The 20,077-nt window shown below is 32.7% G+C and overlaps 2 protein-coding genes across 3 annotated transcripts; both read left to right on the forward strand.

The window, feature by feature from the left end:
* The first annotated feature begins 732 nt into the window (after positions 1 to 732).
* On the forward strand, positions 733 to 11,906 carry LOC114402320 (probable uridine nucleosidase 2). The gene is made up of 9 exons (XM_028364839.1): positions 733 to 917; positions 1,127 to 1,242; positions 1,324 to 1,383; positions 1,862 to 2,047; positions 2,134 to 2,238; positions 2,343 to 2,439; positions 9,696 to 9,803; positions 9,882 to 10,017; positions 11,609 to 11,906. Exons 1-9 carry the CDS (start codon positions 863 to 865, stop codon positions 11,715 to 11,717), a joined length of 972 nt encoding a protein of 323 aa, XP_028220640.1. The 5' UTR covers positions 733 to 862; the 3' UTR covers positions 11,718 to 11,906.
* A 2,624-nt stretch (positions 11,907 to 14,530) lies between these two features.
* On the forward strand, positions 14,531 to 19,355 carry LOC114403827. 2 transcript variants are annotated; one of them, XM_028367009.1, is made up of 6 exons: positions 14,532 to 15,117; positions 15,192 to 15,290; positions 15,671 to 15,848; positions 17,732 to 17,829; positions 18,720 to 18,781; positions 18,908 to 19,355. In XM_028367009.1, the coding sequence occupies exons 1-6, from the start codon at positions 14,629 to 14,631 to the stop codon at positions 19,029 to 19,031; spliced, it is 1,050 nt and encodes a 349-aa protein (XP_028222810.1). In that variant the 5' UTR covers positions 14,532 to 14,628; the 3' UTR covers positions 19,032 to 19,355. The 2 variants fall into 2 exon arrangements, with proteins under 2 accessions (XP_028222811.1, XP_028222810.1); XM_028367010.1 differs by lacking the exon at positions 15,192 to 15,290 and having other exon boundaries at positions 14,531 to 15,117.
* Positions 19,356 to 20,077: the final 722 nt, after the last annotated feature.

Raw genomic sequence — 20,077 nt, forward strand, 5'->3', positions numbered from 1 at the left:
GTTGGGGTCACTTGGGTTACTCATTATTTACAGTTGTTGTTAATATTGACTAAAGTAGGTTTCCCTTTCATTTATGTCTGTTCTCTCTTCTGGTATTTTCTCATGCCGGTTTATATATGTTTATTCTTTTTGGCTGAAAAAAAAAAAACACTAAAGACATGCAAAATATTTGAATATTTGCTCATACCAGTTTATATATGTTAATTTGAAAAGTATAAAGGGCAAAGTGTCAGCACAATTCCCCCTTGAGTTTCAGTTACAAAATTCCTAACAGCATCTCTAATATACTTTTTTTTTTTGGACAGAATCATTATAATAAATTTATACACAATTTTATTTTAATGATAAAAAACTTTAAAAAATTTTAAGAAACTCATATTTTTATATTTTTATTTACTTGATTATGGTATTATTATGTGTCAAATAAATATTATTTTTTATTATTAGGAAATAATTTCTTGTAAAAGATATAAATCTTATTTTTAAAAAATTTTCTTTTATCAAATAGATTTGCTCCAATGAAAAAAAAATCACTTCAAGAAACTCTCCTTGAAAATGATGTTGGATACTACGAAAGGTTACTTAGTCATGGTTTTAAATATCGTGTTGATTCCTCGTTGCAGTATAAGATATATTATTATATAATAAATTATAAGACAAAAAAACAAATGAACATGATGCTTATTCACCGCATGTGGAGTCCGTGTTAAATAATTAATTTAATTAGAATCAATAGACAAATGGTAAGAAAAAAAAAGGCCAATTTAGATGTCTTCGTATTCTCCACTCTAATAGCAACATCAATTCTAATTCTGATTTGGTTCGGAAAGAAGTGGTCGTAAGTCATTTCTCTCTTGTAAATATGGCAGCCGATACGGAACCTAAGAAGATCATAATTGATACCGACCCTGGCATTGGTAACATGCATATCTGTCTGGCTTTCAATTTTTATTTGTTTTTCATATGGCAATCCAAATCAGTCAGAAGTCATAAGTTTCTGTTTCTTTGCTTTTACTCTCAAAACAAACTTTCACTGATTTTTATTTTTATTTTATCAATTTGACACTTTGTCTGCTTGATTTTTCCAATTCCTTGTTTCACTAAGAATTGCAATTGGTTTCTTTAGATGATGCTATGGCAATATTCCTTGCTCTACAATCACCCGAAGTTGAAGTTATTGGACTCACAACCATCTTTGGAAATGTGTACACCACTCTGGCAACCAGAAATGCCTTGCATTTGGTAAAATTATCGAGACTGTTTCCCAAAAGGATCTATTGATTTATTAATGATAAAAGCCTCCTACTTTACTTGCATATGCAGTTGGAGGTTGCTGGGAGAACGGATATACCAGTGGCAGAAGGATCTCATGTGACTTTAACTGTAAGTCTGTCGTACCTTCCTCTGTTCCCTTTATTTATTTTTTTATTTTGTGTTGGAAATTGCTATGAATGTTAATTATATGAGCATTTAGAACTAATCAGTATACTTAATCTTCAATTGAATGCTTATACAATAATCATATAGTCAGGATACTTCACACTATTTGTATTACATTGTCAGCACACTTGAATTTTCAGTGAGCCACAAACGCATAATAATTTCTTAGAGCCAACATGTTATTTTTCTCATTTCATCCTAAATATCACAAAATTTCACCACTTTTTATTTTTAATCTAGATAATTAATCTATTTTTGCTGTCAGTTCAAATCTGTTTATTTCTTTCGAGTGCATTGTAGTTGATCTTCTCACTGAAAAAAGTTGCACAGTATTTCCAGTATGAAATTAAAAGTTCTGCTTCTACAGTATTTCATTGCGCTTGACTCCACTAATTATTGTAATTCTTGTTTCTCTATGCAGAATGGAACAAAACTTCGTATTGCAGATTTTGTCCATGGTGCAGATGGACTAGGCAACCAAAATTTTCCTCCACCAAAGGGGAAGCCCATTGAAGAATCAGCTGCTTCTTTTTTGGTTCATCAAGCAAAAGTTAACCCTGGCAAAGTCACTGTGGTCGCATTGGGCCCGCTTACAAATATTGCTTTGGTATGATATATGTACTATATCGCAATAAGGCATTTTCATGTTAAGCTTCATACTGTTTTCATTATGACAATAAAATATTTTTGCAGGCTATACAGCTGGATCCAGAATTTGCTAACAACATTGGGCAGATTGTTCTTCTTGGTGGTGCTTTTGCAGTAAATGGCAATGTGAATCCCGCTGCTGAAGCCAACGTGAGTATTTCAATCCTGTATTCAAATTCTTAATATAACTTCCATAAAAATATTGTATCATCCACAAGTCAATCTGTCTAACTCTTCGGTTGGATTTGTTCCAGACATTTGGTGATCCAGATGCTGCAGATGTTGTATTTACAAGTGGGGCAGATGTACTTGCAGTGGGGATAAATGTTACCCACCAAGTTGTACTGACAGGTACCCCTTTTGACAAATTCCTTTGTGCTCCTTTGCTATACTTTAGTCATTTTTGTAAAAATTCTTAAGGGATTTCCTAGACTATCAATGATAGGAAACAACAGGATCTTGAAACCTATGGTTCTCACAAACAATCAATAAACAACAATGATGTGTACCTTTCTCCATAGGAAGACTTGTACCTTTCTCCATAGGAACTTCTCTCCGGTGCATTTTGATTTCCTTGAAAGATGAGAGAAATAAGATTTCACTTCCTTTGGCCTTTCTTTTCTGCCTCTCTCCGTTAGTGATGGTTATGAGTGAGAGAAAACATTTTTCTGGTCAGGAAGGGGACCTTATTTCACGTTAGTGGATATTAAGCCCCTTTTATAACCACTACTCTCATCAAGTAGTAGTCAACCCTAAAAACTTCTCCTATTAAGCCCAATTATAATTTAGTCCTTAATCGTTAATTATTTACTTATTAGTCCCTACATAAGTCACATGCCTCTCACATGAGACATAAATTCTAACATTCTCCCACTTGGCTCATGTGACATTAATAAACATTATGGACTAAATAAATAAATAGATTAACTAACATAATGCGCATTAAAATTGACTAAATTGTTCTATACATTGGGTACATCATAATTTCATGATTAAGAATAGGAACCAATTTGAGTCATGGCGGTTGTACATCATCTAATCGACATAGTCCCTTCCATGTACTACAAATTAGTCTTCTCCTTAATGTGATCATTAGTTAGGAGTACATAATTGGTCCAACATAATGTCTTCATTCAAGACAAAACCTGTTAACATTACTCTAACACAAACATGCATGCAAACATAGAGAACAGGTAATCAGAAACATATCATAATTGAGCTCAGAGTGTCAGCAAAATTACATAAGGTAAATTACACTTAATGATCATCAATAAAAATAATGCCCATACTTTCAACATGTTCTATAATGTCTTGGGCAATAATCCCTTATTCAAAGGGTCAACTATCATAAGGTTTGTGCTAATATGTTCTATTGACACTCTTTGTTTCTGAACTTCTTCCTTCACGATAAAGTACCTCAATTTTATATGCTTAGCACCCTTAGAGTACTTGTCGTTCTTACAAAAAATATTGTTGCAGAGTTATCACAATACATTTTCAACGGCCTAACAATACTGTCGACAATTCCAAGCCCTGAAATAAAGTTCTGCAACCAATTAATCTGAACTGTAGCCTCAAAATATACTACAAATTCAGCTTTCAGATGCAACAACAACTGATGCATACAAAATAACTTTCATTTATTTTCGTTCCATATCATTTCTAGGACATTCTGCGAGACTAAATTTGTCTCCCTTCTAAATTAGAATAGGTGATGTTAAACACCTTTCCATCTTGAATCTCTCTAGTACTTTATCGATATATATACTTTCTGAGATAAGTCTGACAATCCTTGTGATCTATTATGGAATATTTCTATCCCTATCACATAGCTTACCTCACCCATATCTTTCACTTCAAAGTTTCTAGAGAGAAATTTCTTAGTCTCATGAAGAAGACCAAGATCGTTAGTTGCAAGCAAGATATCACCAATATACAGAATTAGAAAAATAACCTTACTCCCACTTACCTTCATACATGCACTGATAAACAGTATTTGCCTTAAATTTAAAGGAAACAATGGCATCATTAAACCTCAAATACCATTAGCGGGAAACTTACATTAAGACTGTATATTGATTTCTTTAGTTTGCACACTATGTGTTCCTTTCCTTCAATTGAGAACCCCATTGGTTGGTCCATACAAACATTCTTCTCTAAATCTCCATTAAGAAAGACAGTTTTCACATCCATCTGATGTAGCTCCAAGTCATAATGGGCTACTAATGCCATAATAATCCTGAAAGAATCCTTTCGTGAGACCGGTAAAATGTCTCTTTATAATCAATGTCATCTTTCTGAGTAAATTCCTTAGCAACAAATCTAACCTTGTAACGTTCAAGGTTGCCATGAGAGTCACATTTAGTCTTGAAGACCCACTTACAACCAACTCTCTTACAACCCTTTGGTAATCCTACAAGGTCCCAAACTCTATTATGTTCTATGGAATTTATCTCTTCTTTCATGACATTTAACCACTTCTCAGAATTATCACAACTTATAGCTTGTGAAAACAAAACTGGATCATTATCATTAATGCTTAAGTTTGTTTCTATTTCATGTAGGTATACCACATAATCATTCGAAATAGCTGGTCTCCTTTCTCTTTGAGACCTCTTTAATGCTACTTCTTGTGGTTCTTCCATAATAAGTTCATTATGCATCATGGGTTCATTATTATGTTGCTCCTCTTCATTAATTTTGTAGCAATAACTGAAGGAGCAATCACCTTACTATTAGAGGCATAAGCTAAAAGGACTTACACTCTAACTTCTTTAATTTTCATTTCTCGTGGAACTGTACTCCCACTGATTTCATCATTTCCAATGAACCTTGCATTTCCAGTTTTGACAATTCTCATACTATGATTAGAACAATAAAACATATACCCTTTTAACTTTTCTGGATAACCAATGAAATATCCACTGATTGTTCTTGCATCCAATTTTCTTTCTTGCGGATTATAAATCCTTATTTCTGCCTGACAACCCCAAACATGCAGGTGCCTTATACTAGGTATCCTATTTGTCCACAGTTCAAAAGGTGTCTTTGGAACTACCTTACTAGGAACCCTGTTCAACAACTACATGGCAGTTTTCAAGGTATACATCCACAAGGATACGGATAAAGTCTAATTGATTAACATACTCCTAACCATATCCATTAAAGTTCTATTCCGCCTTTCTGATACACCATTTTGTTGTGGTGTACCGGGAATTGTGTATTGCACACAAATGCACGTTTCTGAACAAGCTTAGCAAATGGACCTGGGTGTTGCCCAGTTTCATCATATCTTCCGTAATACTCATCACCTCTATCATATCTAATAATTTTCACACTTATGTCTAATTGCCCTTTTACTTCATTGTAGTAAATTTCTAAGGCATCCATTGCCTAAGAAATCTCGGGCAGTAAGTAGACATAACTGTAACGTGAATAATCATAAAAAATGGTGATAAAGTATCATTCCTTTCCGAAAGAACTAACATCAAAAGGTCCACAAATATCAGTATGCACAATTTCAAGAAGCTGAGTGCTTCTTGCAACTCCTTTCTTTGTATGTTTTGTTTGTTTTCCTTTAATACAACCCACACAAATATTTAGATCCGTAAAATCTAGATAAGGAAGAATTTCATTTTTTATTAATCTTTCCATCCTTTCTCTAGAAATGTGACCTAAACGTTTATGCCACAAGAAAGCAGATTGTTCATTCACTAAACTATGTTTAGTGCCAACATTATGATGCAGAGTTAAAACAGTTTCAGCATACAAACTGTTTATTTCCAATTTATATAAACCATCACAAGAATACCAGTACCAATGAGATGATTATGCTTAAATAAATTGAAACATTCATTACCAAATTAAAAGAGTATCCAGTAACATCAAGTTTAGATAATGAAACTAAATTACTAGATAAACTAGGTACATAAAGAGTTTCCAGTAAATCTAAATGATGTCCAGTGTCGAGTTTTACGCAATAAGTCTCGACTGCTTACACTGGAGTTTCACTCTATTCCCCATGAAAATGAACTTCTCATTTGAGCTTATGGTTTGGATTGTAAGGAATCTCTGCATAATGTTAGAAACATGAGTCATACATCCAGAATTAATCCATCATGTATCATGGAAAACTTTAGTTAAGTTTGATTCAAAACATACACGAGCATTAAGCTCACTTTTCTTTTCGAACCAAGACTTGCACTTTAGGTAATCCTTCTGGAAATGTTCGGATTTCCTACAAAATTAACAATTATTTCCCTTTGATACCTTCCTTTGGATTTGCAAAGAGTCATCATTGTTCTTTAATGACCCTTTGCCTTTATCATGCTTCTTCATAAATTTCTTTTCAAGCTCCTTGATTTCCTTGGTGGCTTACATAATGAACTGAGTGACTTCCTTGATTCTTAAGCCTTATTTTTTTCCTGAACTAACATACTGTGCAATCCATGCACATTCCATTTATCTTTCATGGTATTATAGTTCATTTAGAACGGGCCAAGCTCAGACGATAATGAGTTTAGAACAAACTGAACAAGAAAGTTCTCATTCACAGCCATTATATTCCCAAGGTCTTAAGTCTTGCTGCAATGTTTGTCATCTCAATGACATGTTCATACATAGTACGTGAACCATCAAACTTCATGGTGGTCAATGTACTCATTAATGTCCCAGCAACAGACTTATCAGCTGTTTGAGAGCACTCTCCCACTAATCACATAAACTTTTTAGCACTTTCGATTATAGGGAAAGTTGTCTTAATACTGTTTGCAACAGTCATTCTCATCAACATTAGGCTGAGTCTGTTAGATCTTTCCCAAGTTTTATAATGGACTTTCTCTTCATTGCTACTAGCATCAATAAAAGTAACAAACTTCTCTTCCAACATAGCAAGATCATGATCCAAAACACTAAGGTGAAATTGGACTTGCTCATTTCAGTCAGAGAAGTTAAGCCCATTAAAATTGGCTCAGATGATACATAAGAATCCAATGAATTCAAAACATGTATTACATAATAAAGTTCACATAAGTGTTTTGAGACATAAAATACATGTCATACATATGATTCATTCAGATAATGGTTAATGTATATTGATGTTCTCCTTTGGGTGATACACCAACACACAACATACAAACATAATGATGCTAATAAAATTTTAACATTATTTGACAATTAAATATGCACCAATTAGTAATATCTATTTCCTTTGGGCATATAAATAAAACTAATGATACACATAAATTGCCTACAATTATATTCATTAATTATAAGAACAACTAATCAACCTTTGGGTGATCCATAAATGCCTTATAACAATGAATTTCAATTACCCATAAACCAATAATCATATAATTTAGCATCCATTATTCTATGAGTAATTGGAATAATCATTAAGTTGGAATTAAATAACCTTACAAATTTGGTCACTTTGGTGACTAACAAATTCAACATACATTTAATTCCAACCAAGTATAATTGAAATAATCATTAATTTAGAATTAAATAACCTTACAAATTTGGCCACTTTAGTGACTAACAAATTCAACATACATTTAATTCCAACCAAATATGTATGGTCTGCACATACTTATTGCTATTAACAATTCATAATCATTCTATTAATTTCATTCCAGGCCATAAAATAATATTTGCATTTATTTGTGTTTTTGCATTCAAACACGTTCAAGCAAATATGTAGCATATACATATATTTACTGCTACCAATAATTGCAAAACATTCACATTAATTTAATTACATAATATAAACTTTCAATCCTTTAATCACCTTCAACAATAATTCTTCGAAAAAAAAGGATCAAGTGGGATTGGAAATAGGAAACATAAGGTTGCAAATAGCAATTTCCAAAATTTCATATTCTTCCCTACAACAAACCTACCTACTCAGCTTTTCAAAATTGGAATTGAATCTTTACGTTAATGGCACGCTTCCTTTCTTTCACCATTAGAAGGAAAAACTTTCTCCAAATTTAATATATACATGTCGTGTAGCTTTCTCTCCGATAATCATAAGTTTTCAAATAATCTTTCTCCAAAAATTGGTATTCAACAATAACAAAATATTGCCAATAAAACAATACATGCAACGGAAAATAAAATTCCTAAATTTCATAATTAGGATTTATGCATAATTGGAAGAAATTAAATTATCCCTAAATTTCATAATTAGGGTTCATACATAATTGAGAGAAATTAAATTATCCCTAAATTTCATAATTAGGGTTCATACATAATTGAGAGAAATTAAATCATTCTTGGAGAATCATAAATTTCATAACACATGCTCTGATACCACATGTAAAAATTCTTAAGGGGTTTCCTAGACTATCAATGATAGGAAACAACAGGATCTTGAAACATATGGTTCTCACAAACAATCAATAAACAACAATAGATAATGATGTGTACTTTTCTCCATTGGAAGACTTGTACCTTTCTCCATAGGAACTTCTCTCCGGTGCATTTTGATTTCCTTGAAAGATGAGAGAAATAAGATTTCACTTCTTTTGGCCTTTCTTTTCTGTCTCTCTCCGTTAGTGATGGCTATGAGTGAGAGAGAACACTTTTCTGGTCAGGAAGGGGACCTTATTTCACGTTAGTGGGTATTAAGCCCCTTTTATAACCACTACTCCCATCAAGTAGCAGTCAACCCTAAAAACTTCTCCTATTAAGCCCAATTATAATTTAGTCCTTAATCGTTAATTATTTACTTATTAGTCTCTACATAAGTCACATGCCTCTCACATGAGACATAAATTCTAACAATTTTGTCTTAAATGGGTAACTTTCCTTTGATAGATCTTGTATGGTTTACTATTTCTTTAACGGATATGGTAATTTTATTTATTTTTATTTCAGAATTTATGCAGTTAGTTTAGCAACATTTTATGGGTATGTTTGTAGTTCTTTATTTAACAAATTTCTAATAGAAAGTTTTCAGCTCAACTGAACCCATAGTCTGGATAAATAGTGCAATAGATTGCTAAATGGTGAGGGGAGATGAGAATTTTTTTCTATAGAAAAAACATGTGATTATCCTGAATCTATCTATTAATAAGTTTCTTTTGTAAGGTGTAATAATCAATTAATTTGCACGTCTTATAGGACTCTTGATTTTATACTTATTTATAGAGGTTAGGCACCGTCCATTCTTTTTTCATGTTATACACAATAGGAACTATTGGTTGATGCTTTTTTTTTAATGCTGACACATGCCAAAGGCAGAGAAATATCTCGGTCTGTATTTTGGATTGAGAAAGACAGTTCAAAAACTGCGACTAACTTCAATAATTTTTTTTTTCACTGATAATCATCAATGACCTACTCTCCCAAAGTTTAAACTGTTTGATGAAGGGTTCTTGAATGATATCCATCCATAATTTAGAAACCATGGTCTTCGGAAACCCACTCTGAAATTTGCTGTTGTGTCTCATATTTACACTCTTTTAGTATTTGATGAGATGAGTAGTTGTCATCAGTTAAACAGCATGAGCATGATTCTATTTTAATTTTGGTGTATGTCATTTAACTTTCTGACACCAGACTCACCACTGTTCTGGTTTACTCATCTATTACAAAATGACTAGAATCTGATCGAGAAAAATTGGCAAGCTCAAATGGAAAATTTGCGCAATACTTGAACAAAATCTTGGATGTATATTTCTCTTACCATCAGGAGGCATACAATATCAAAGGTTTGTGTTCATAGTGCATTAAAGAATTGGTAGAGACCTAATAATCTAAATTACTAATTATATTTACTTTTTGTACAGGGGTTTACCTTCATGACCCAACTGTGGTTCTTGCAGCTGTTGATCCAAAACTTGTGACTTGCATAGAGGGTATTGCCAGAGTCCAAACAAGTGGCATTACAAGGGGAATCACAATATTCTACAACAAACAAAAAAGGTAGAAAGCCCTAGCAAATGGGGAGAGTCCCTAGAGAATTAAGTCTAATTTAAGTTATCAGTATTTGTCTGCTTGCTAATGCTGACTTTGTTGATAGTTCTAATCATTTTAAAATCATTCAAAATTTAAGATAGTATTAGATTGTATTGTGTCCTGAATTTTTTTCTCAAAAGAAACAAAATAGTGCAGAAATGAATTTCCCTATTATGCTGAAGCCTTGCACTTCTACTCCCTCTGTGTTCTCTTCTCATTATCTATCACCAGGATTCTGTTGAGCTTTTAGCACTACCTTTTTGAGCTTCTATTCTTAGTTTTCAGTAGAAGTCTTCTCATGTTGATGATCAAGCACTTCTACTCCATCTGGTACTTATCAGTTTACTCTTGATCCTTATCATTTCAATCCAAGGATCTGCACTTCAAAGCTTAACATAAACTCACAAGACCAAGTCAAAACATGCTGTGACAGCAAAATAATAACATCTTCAATATAGTTTGTTAATCTTCCTAACATAATTCAAAACCTTTTATTCACAAGGGTTTTGGACCTTACAGTATTAGCATTTCCATTCTTGTTTCTAATTTGTTACATTTATGCACTTAATATTATGCTTTTGATATCCAAAAAATTTAAGCTACTTCAATGAACTAAGGTCAAGGGAACTTGGGGCATGTGAGTGTCTAAGACCAGAGACCAGTACAGCTTTTTGGTCCAAAAATGGTGAAAATCTCATCCAAAGTATCATCAGTCAAGATTTCTTTTTCCCATATAATCTAATTTGTCTTTGATTTGTTTCGTGTAGCACATGGGTTGAGGATTGCTGGAAATTTTTTATCTATTAAAATTTTTTATAAGATTAAGTAGTTATTTTTAGTGACCCCTTATACTTGTCATATCAAGATACATGAGCAAGTGTTAATGTTTATACTATTAATGCATCACTTGTACTATAAATTCACCTTTTAATTAATATATACAACCTTCTTATTCTAACACCTCATTTCCTACACTTCTTGTCTACACATTTCTTTTTTAGTAAAGGGAAGAAAGAAATTCACCTTTTCTCTTCTCTCTTCCTTTTTTGCCAAAAAAAGGTGTAAAACATTGTTGTTAATACACATGTTTTCCTTACCTTTCCCTTTTTACTCCAATTTTTTTAGTGGACCCTTTACTTGATCCTCCAAAGGTTAAGCTGTCACCATATAAGTCATCCAAAGACTTTCGTCACCAAATCAACCCTTCAAATATACATAATATACCAAATTAGTACTGTGTCACCAATTAAGTCTTCATAAGGATGAACTTTGTGGTGTTTTAGATTTTTTAGGGAATAAATTAGTGACAAAATTTTTAAAGAAATAATGTGGTGGCATGGTAATCTTTGGAGGACCCAGTAAAGGGTCTTTTTTATTAATGACTTTCAACAATGTAAAGACCAATGTAATGGATGATTTATGAAATGGAGTTACACACAAACCTCTTCTGTAATAATTTCTTTTCTTCACCTTGTATTACAAACTCATTGTCAACTTTTGCAGTCCATTCGTTGTATCTCCTCACGTGTTTACCTTATCTCTGTTTCTAATAAACCAGGTTTGCTGAAATGAATGAATGGTCCAATAAGCCAACCGTAAAGGTAGCTGTGACAGTTGATGCTCCTAGAGTTATGAAATTGGTAATGGATCGTCTTGTGGACTCTTGAAGTAGCTATGAAGCATTCAAATAGCAATGCTAAGTCTTGTCTATGTTCAATAGCACTAAAAACTAAAAAGTTGTTTTGTTTATTCTTCTTGTTATTTATGTTTTAACTTTTAAAGCACTTGGGTTCTACTTTGCATTTCATTTCAATTTCAGTGAGAAAATAAAATTCCTGTTGCTTCATTTGTCTTCATTAATTAAATTTTCATTCGACTTCCAGTTATAATATATTGAGTAGCAAGCATTCTTGTTATATTCTATTGGACACAAGATAAAAAAGAATAAGGAAACTCTAGTTAAATGTACTAGTGCAAGTAGTCCCAGTCATAGAAAATCTTGGTAATCCAGTTTCTAGATTGGAGAGTACAAGATAATAAATGATTATTCATGGGAAGTTTGTCAACGAGGAGATGTTGCAGCCAGGGTTAGCTAATGGCTTATCTATGTGGTGTTTTCCCAGTTTGATGATGAGATTTTTATTTTGCGTGTAGTGGACAGTAGTCTGACAGCTTCATCAGAAAACCTGGTTAATTTTGCGAATATGGCAATCAAATGTTGTAATTTGAATTTTGAATAGTGTCAATTTGGATTCAGCTTTGGCAACTAATGACTCATTGTTGCACCAAGGCTGTGGATTTTAACCTTGGATCACTGAGAGTGATATTACTGAGTCAGTTTTGTGGCTCATAATTGAAACCTAGGTGAAGATTTTTAAGCTTTCCCAAGCAATGATGGCCTTACAATCAGGATTCAGGAGTGAGCACGGGAAGTAAAACAATTAAGTTCCAGTATAAGCCATTGCTACAATTCTGCACTTTTTTGTTGTCTTCTGGGTCATGACTCGTGAGGAATATACTTGATTACATTGTATTGAACGTTTTATTAAGGAATTGCGAAATTTGGTTTCGGCTACAAGCTGTCAATTGGAAGTAATTAGATAGATACTAGTATATAATTAAAACAACATTCCAGTATATAGTTAGCAGTGACATGCCTTAAACTTATTTATCTTGGAGCAGGGGTTTTATCCCAAGTTCTAACCACTATTCTGATATAAATAGATTTAAGACATATCACGGCTGATCATATATATAATCATATACTAGTATCTAATTACTTCCTTGATGAAACATATGTTAAATAATTTAATTTTTTTTGAAAGGCATGTTAAATAATTTCTTAACTATTCACGGTTAATGTATAAAAAATTACATCTTAATCATATCTATTGATGTTTAAGATTATTACAAATGGATTAAGAAATATTTAATGAATGTAAAAATTATTATATTTAGATATTTTTTTTATGTAATACTAGTACCTTAATATTTGATATCGACATCACTAGTAGTGAACATTAAATACGGATATATTTGAGAGAAAAATATTAATTAAATTTTAAAATTTTAAAACATCAATTATTTTAGAAAAGAATAAAAAATTAAAACATTAAAATTTATTAAAATTTATGAGAAGGAGATAATATATTATACACACTATTAATTAATCAGACATTATCATTGGTGTAACTTTTAAGATAAAATTTAATAAATTTATCACATAATTTGTAATTGAATGATATATATATATATATATATATATATATATATATATATATATATATATATATATATATATATATTTGAAGAGGATGTGATTATTATTTTATATTCTTTATCTAATTTAACCATAATTTTCTGTCGAGACCCAACAAAGTAGATTTCATCTTCTTTTTTGGGAAGGGCAGGGTGAAGGTTTATTATTATAGCAGATTTGAATGACATAGAATAGTTGATATTGATTTATCCACTAAAAAATCTATAAATGGAATATGAATATTTCAAGAATGAAAGAAGTTGTTATTATTTAAAGAAACCCGAGCTTAAGAGCCCGGGGTTATGCACACTAATTCTCTCAATCCATTGGTAGAGGATGTTGTGATACCCTGCCACGAGCTGAAAAATCTTATTTAGGAGTCACTAAGGGGGTTTATTTTCTCTTGAGAACTAAATCTCTCCAATAAGATTGAAGATCATGTACCAGTATCAACTTTAGTCAATCATTTAACTTACATAATTGTGATATTATTTTTATATAAACCATTTTTTCTATAAGATATATGAATCATTTTAATTTGGATTGATGTGAATTAAGTTAAAATATTATTTATTTATACATTTATTTTTTGTTAATTAAATTTATATAAAATAATGGTTAAATTAATCATTATAATTGTCCACACTTTTTTATGCTTAGGAGGGGGAATACAACCCTAGAAAAACTACATTAAACTAAGTGAACAAGCTATGAGATCCTTCAAATTGAGAAAATCAAAATCCTGAGACTCTAGGTTTTAGTCTCTGAGTCATTTTTGTATGTTATATATCGTCTTTATTATTTTTATAAATTTCCTTTATTTAAAATATTTTTAAATACTTTAATTAAAACATATTTATATATACTGATTGTAATTACCTTACTTTAAATCAAAATATATACTTATAATAACTTGAATTAGTTTAACTATACATTTTTATGAATTAAAAAATTAAATAAAAAAATCCGGTTACATTTCAAAAAATAAATGAATGCAGTGTTATAACATGATGTTTGTTTACTTAACAAAACCTTTTTGTTTACTTAAAAAAAACCTTATTTTTTTATAATAATACATTAATAAAATTGATACAGTTGACGATTAAATATTTTTTTAAAAATATAATGACTAAAATTATAATTTAAAAGTATAAAAACCTGAATAGAGCAATAAAATTAAGGTAATAAAATCTCCAAAAAGATAATTAATTAAAACTAAAGGGCAGCCTAACTGGGCAAAACAGCGGAAGCAACCTAATAGCCGAAGGCAGAAAGAGGATTGAGCTTTGAGCCTTGGGGAAGAGGCAGCAGAGACAATAATGGCTTCTACTTCTTCTTCTTCTTGTTCTCTTGCTTCTCAGTTTCTCCCTCCTCCTAGAAAGCTTTCTGTAATCCCTTTTCACTCAACGAACTGCACACATTTGTCATTCCCGGCTGTTGTGACTCCAAGACAACAACCACTGTTGTTGTTTTCTTCAACCTCAACTTGTTTGGCGGCGGCGGCGGCGGCGGCGTCAAACTCAAACAACATTTGGAATTCCAACAACAACAACAAACCAGCTTCGTCGAAAGAGAAGGAAGTGGAAGTGGAAGTGGATGAGGAGCTGCCATGGATTCAGGAAAAGGCTTTGGACCTGGTCGAGTTCACGGGCTCCGTTACCCAAGCCATTCCCGGGCCCAGAGTGGGTCCCACCTCCTTGCCTTGGATTCTCGCTATTCCTCTCACATATGCTGGCCTTACTTTCGTCATTGCCTTTGTCAAAACCATCAGGAAATTCTCTTCTCCCAAAGCAAAACGCCGCAGACAGGTCGCTCCCTCCCTCATTCATTATTCCAACAATTTATGTTATCAAAACTTTGTTGACTTGCCCTTCATTTCCAGGTCAGTAAAAATGCCACGCTATGCAAGTCGCTGGATGATTTATTTGAAAAAGGAAGAGATCAAGTTAAGCTTGATGCTCTCAAGCAAATTGAGAATAAGGTCATCTTGTACACATTCCATTAAGCATTACTTATAATCCCTGAATCCATGCTTCATTACAGTTGCTATTATATTTTACTTTTACAAAATTAATATGAACAATGATCCATCTGGTTGTCCCTAATTGCTGTTCTTGTAATGTAAAAAGATGCCAACTGATAATTTATCCTGGTAACATCATAGACTAACGGTTAGGTTTGGAGTTTTTCCATGTAAAGGATCTTACCATCTGTCTTGGTCAGGAAATATTTCTTAGCCTTCCATTTGCTTGCTGGGGAAATCTCACGGGGAAAACAGTTTCTGTTTGCTGGCTTTGATACTTTTTTGTGCTTGTGTATGTGTCATATGATTTTAAGTAACAATTGTATGTTCATATTCAGACAGGTTTTGATTTGGAAGAAATATTGCGCAAGTATATCAGGTATACTCTGAATGAGAAACCATTCAATCCTGACATGGTAGCTGATTTAATTCATCTAAGGAAAGCTTCTATATTAAATGATTCACAAGTTGCTGAGATTCTGAATGATATTTCACGACGAATTGTGCGAGACAAAGGTAATGTATTTTGAACATTGGACTAGATGCTTAGTTGATCACTCCTAGTGCATGGTTGTATTGTATCTTATAGCCAAGGTCTAGGAAAAGTAATCCAAATTCTGATGAACTGTGAAACAAATATTTTTCTCTGGCTTGTTCTGTATGTTCGCAAGGGTTTAGTATTTGGGTCCATTATGTCAAATTCCAATAGCTTTTGTTTTTTTCAAATATGTATACAGTGGTGGCATGTTAATTTGAACCTGTAACCTCCAGCCACTAGAAACTAACCAAACCACTCACGACTAACCCAATCACAGTAGCTTAGTTCAATGGTTTTTAAATGTGAGAATTGTTAAACAATGACTATTCTTAAATGTCTTAATTTCCTTCCGGTCTTTCTGCTATAAGTCTAATATATAGGTGACCTGGCCATAAATTAACTGAGGAAAATATATTTGAATTTTCTTTGGCTTTTTTGGCAATGAATCTAAGTATCAATTTTTCATTGAAGAGAATTCATATATTGTGTAAGTGGAATAGTTTTTAATAGGAAAAAGTAAGGTAATGTAGTAAGAAAATGTACATTGTGCAATAAATAGGAAGGGACCCTTGTCTTTAGGGTGATGCTGCTAGCATCAATCATAGAAGAGTTGAGGGCTAATTTATTTAGGGCCCAAGATCATGTGAAGGTCCAGCTAACAAAAGGAGAAGAGAAGTGTCAAAGTACAATTTGAGGAAGGAGATTGGGTGCTCCTCAAGTTACACCCTTACTGGATGTAAACCTTGGCGAGAAAAAGGTTTGAGAAGTTGGGTCCACAGTACTATGGCCCTTATCAAATTAAAAAAGGGGTGCATTAACTTACAAATTATAGCTACCAACAGCATGCTCTATTCACCCAGTTTTCCATGCATCATTGTTTAAGAGAGCTGTTGCCCCTTCCTCAGTGGTTCAAACTCTTCATTGATAGACAACATGGAATTATAAGTCACCCCTGAATCTGTCCTAGTCGCCCATAATAAAGCTTCAGGAAAAGTGCAAATGCCCACTTGTGATGATTCTTAGGAATTGTTCAGTATCATATATCAGTAATTCCCAGAATTTCACATTGAGCACAAGGCGGATCTTTTGGAGGGGAGTATTGTTATGCCCCCAATCAATATAGTCTATAGTAGAAGTTCTATGGGGCCAAATTCGAGAGACCCAACTCTGTTGTGATTAGTTGAATAGGGAATATGGAAAAAGGGGGTAGTTACAATAGAGGAGAGGATAAATTGAGAGGAATCTTGTCGAAAGGGCATCAGTTTTGACAGTTGGAGGGTATGTTCAACAGAGAAAAAGGCTCTAGAAGTTCCTTGAGTTGTATCTCATTCTTTCCTCTAGGGGAAATCCTTCCAACAGAGTGTCATAGCAATAATAAAGACTTTTGTGCATTCTTTTTCTTTCTTTATCCCTACCTAGTTGTACTAGTACCCTACAGATTATTTTAATGTGCCTATATTTGTGGTAAGTTGTTTTAGTTGCTTTAGCATCGTGTTTTACATGATTTTTTCATATATATTTACTTTCTACTTCTGTAAGCATGACTCAAACTTCAAACTTGGAGTAGCTCTTAGTGTGAAGTTGCAACACTTTATTGAGAGTGTTATATGACCGTTGTTTTCTTCTGAATATTAAAGCTTTTTCAAGCTACATGCTTTTAATAATAGCAACTTGAGAGTCAGAAAGAACAGGTATTGATGAAGAGAGAGAAGAGAACTGATCTCCCCCTTTAATATTTTTTCACTCAGTGTGTGAAATCAATTCTTTTTTTTGTTTAACAAATTTAATTAAATGAACCGTTTTATGTCAGCACCTTATTATTTCTATGCTCTGACTCTGATTGCATTTAAATGATTTTTAGGCCCTATTGTGATGGATAAATCAGGTTATACTGAAAAAGGTTTTAAGAGAAAAATAGCTGTTCAGGCCCTTTTTGGAAAGGTCTTCTATCTGTCCGAGGTAAGTAACCACAAAACAGTCAATTTTGATACAGATTCTGCTCGCCTATATCTGTGTGTATGTAAATAAAATAAGCACTTTTAAATGTCTTTGGTACCATTGGATACTTTTTGGAAAGGTCTTCTGTCTGTCCGAGGTAAGTAACCACAAAACAGTCAATTTTGATACAGATTCTGTTCGCCTATGTCTGTGTCTGTATGTAAATAAAATAAGCACTTTTTAAATGTCTTTGGTACCATTGGATATGGTAGCCTTTATTTTGGTTCTAGGGTTTCATAAACAAATATTAGGGATCCATAATACTGAAATAATGTGTTGCATTATTACAGAAGAAATTTTGTTTCCTTTTTTTCTTGTAATAAAATGTGTATCAGGGAAATACTCAAAAGGTTGCACCTACTTTAATTATGGGTTTTATTTATGGTTTCAGGAAGAAATCTGGTATTTAATTCTTTGGTATATATTAACATTGGAGTAGGTAATTGCTTACTGCTCTAAGATATTATAATACTTTTTTTTTCAATTTCTTAATGTAAAAAGGCTCATGAGAGGGTGAGTCTTGACACAATGGTAAGATTGTTGCCTTGTGCCTGAATACATTTTTTTTCTTCCAATTTTTTTAATGTAAAAAGGTTCATTAGAGTGTGAGTCTGGACACAATGGTAAACTGTTGCCTTGTGACTTTGAAGTCATGGGTTCAAGTCTTGGAAACAGCCTCTCCACTGGTGGGAGTAAGGCCGCGTCCATCCTCCCCAAACCCCACTAGATGGATAGTCTTGAGTATAGGGGCACCTTTAATTTATAAGGAATTTAATGACCATACTTGTAATTCTGTCTGTTACGTGTTTAATGTATGACTTGATTAAATTTTTCTCCTATAATGTTTCCAGCTGCCAGAGTTTTGTTCAAGAGATACCTCCTTAGTTGTCAAGGAAATCTTCGGAGTTACAGAGTATGTTCTATATGCTTGCTTTCTTGACAAACATGATATCTCTATCCGCATTCTTATGTAAATATAGCTCGCATTAGAGATGTCAAGATGGCTAAGAAAGAATGTTTTCTTGGTTTTCTTTCTCAGTGAAGATGCTGACAAACTCAGAATCCACACAATCTCTGAAGCTGGCAGTCTAGATGCACTTGAGAAGATGGTTGATAGTTCAAATTCAGAGGATGCTAGCGAGGATTCATTCGAGGCCTCTTAATGCAAATCATATTTCAGTGTTTAGCATACGAAAAGGTTAAAGAATAACATGATGCTGCTAATTAATTGTACAACACCATCATCGCCTCCCATCCAAAAGAAAATTTTAGAGGAAGTGATTTTCAGTACTGTTACTTTACATATGCAATTTACGGTGTAACTTCTTGCATACTTTCAAGATCCATGATATTTGCCTGATGTTTTTGTAATAACCGTCTTATAAGTCAGTCTTAGTGGCATAACGGCATTGATGTTTAGACTGGAGAAATTGATAGTGATACATTTAGATATGGATAAAGAATCATATATTGGGTTTACACTTTAACACACAAGGAGCCAATTTCGTGTCTGGATTTTCGCGTCAAATGTTGTGGTTGGGCTGTGATTTAGCTACCTCTTTGTTGGACATGAAAATGCCATAGTTACATGTGGGAGGACCATGGAAGTTTGGACAGGGGAGAGAGGGAAGGGACAATTGTCCCCCACATTAACCTTGGTTTGGTTGTGTTCAAATTGTTAGAAATGAGAGAAATTTTTCAAAAGTTTGTTTGGGTTTCACACATTACATTATTTTAATTTAAATATTTCTTCTTAATTTTTTTTTCTTTCACACAATTAAACTCATCATAAAACACAGAAATCTATCGGTCTGTACTCGATCAACTAACTATAAGTAGTCGTGTTCGGTCAGATGTTCCAACTTTCAAGTAAGCACACATGTAGGTGTATAATAATCTTAACTATACAGTACAAAAAATTTATTCTTAATAATTAATATATTTATTTTATATATATTTTTAAAAGTTAAAAGTTAGATCACAAATCTTGCGTTATTTGAAAACCAAATGTCAAATGAACACTTGGTCGAGTAATTAAAAATTGCTTCTAGCAAAATGGTAAGATAACCTTGAATTATATATTATTTGTTATTTGAGCTTAATATTTACGTATATGATAGGACATAAAAGACTTTTAATTAGTTTTATATTTTAAAATGAAAAGTTCAAAAGTAAATATAGTACGTTAAATTAAATATAAATATATTTT

This window comes from Glycine soja, chromosome 20 (genome assembly GCF_004193775.1).
Source record: "Glycine soja cultivar W05 chromosome 20, ASM419377v2, whole genome shotgun sequence".
Classification (NCBI taxonomy): domain Eukaryota; kingdom Viridiplantae; phylum Streptophyta; class Magnoliopsida; order Fabales; family Fabaceae; genus Glycine; species Glycine soja.

Coding starts and splice junctions, on each gene's coding strand:
- LOC114403827 (XM_028367009.1), top strand. CDS start 14,629: ATGGCTTCTACTTCTTCTTCTTCTTGTTCTCTTGCTTCTCAGTTTCTC. Junction 15,118..15,191: donor AAGCAAAACGCCGCAGACAG/GTCGCTCCCTCC, acceptor CTTCATTTCCAG/GTCAGTAAAAATGCCACGCT. Junction 18,782..18,907: donor GAAATCTTCGGAGTTACAGA/GTATGTTCTATA, acceptor TTTCTTTCTCAG/TGAAGATGCTGACAAACTCA.
- LOC114402320 (XM_028364839.1), top strand. CDS start 863: ATGGCAGCCGATACGGAACCTAAGAAGATCATAATTGATACCGACCCT. Junction 1,243..1,323: donor CCAGAAATGCCTTGCATTTG/GTAAAATTATCG, acceptor TTGCATATGCAG/TTGGAGGTTGCTGGGAGAAC. Junction 10,018..11,608: donor TTCTACAACAAACAAAAAAG/GTAGAAAGCCCT, acceptor CTAATAAACCAG/GTTTGCTGAAATGAATGAAT.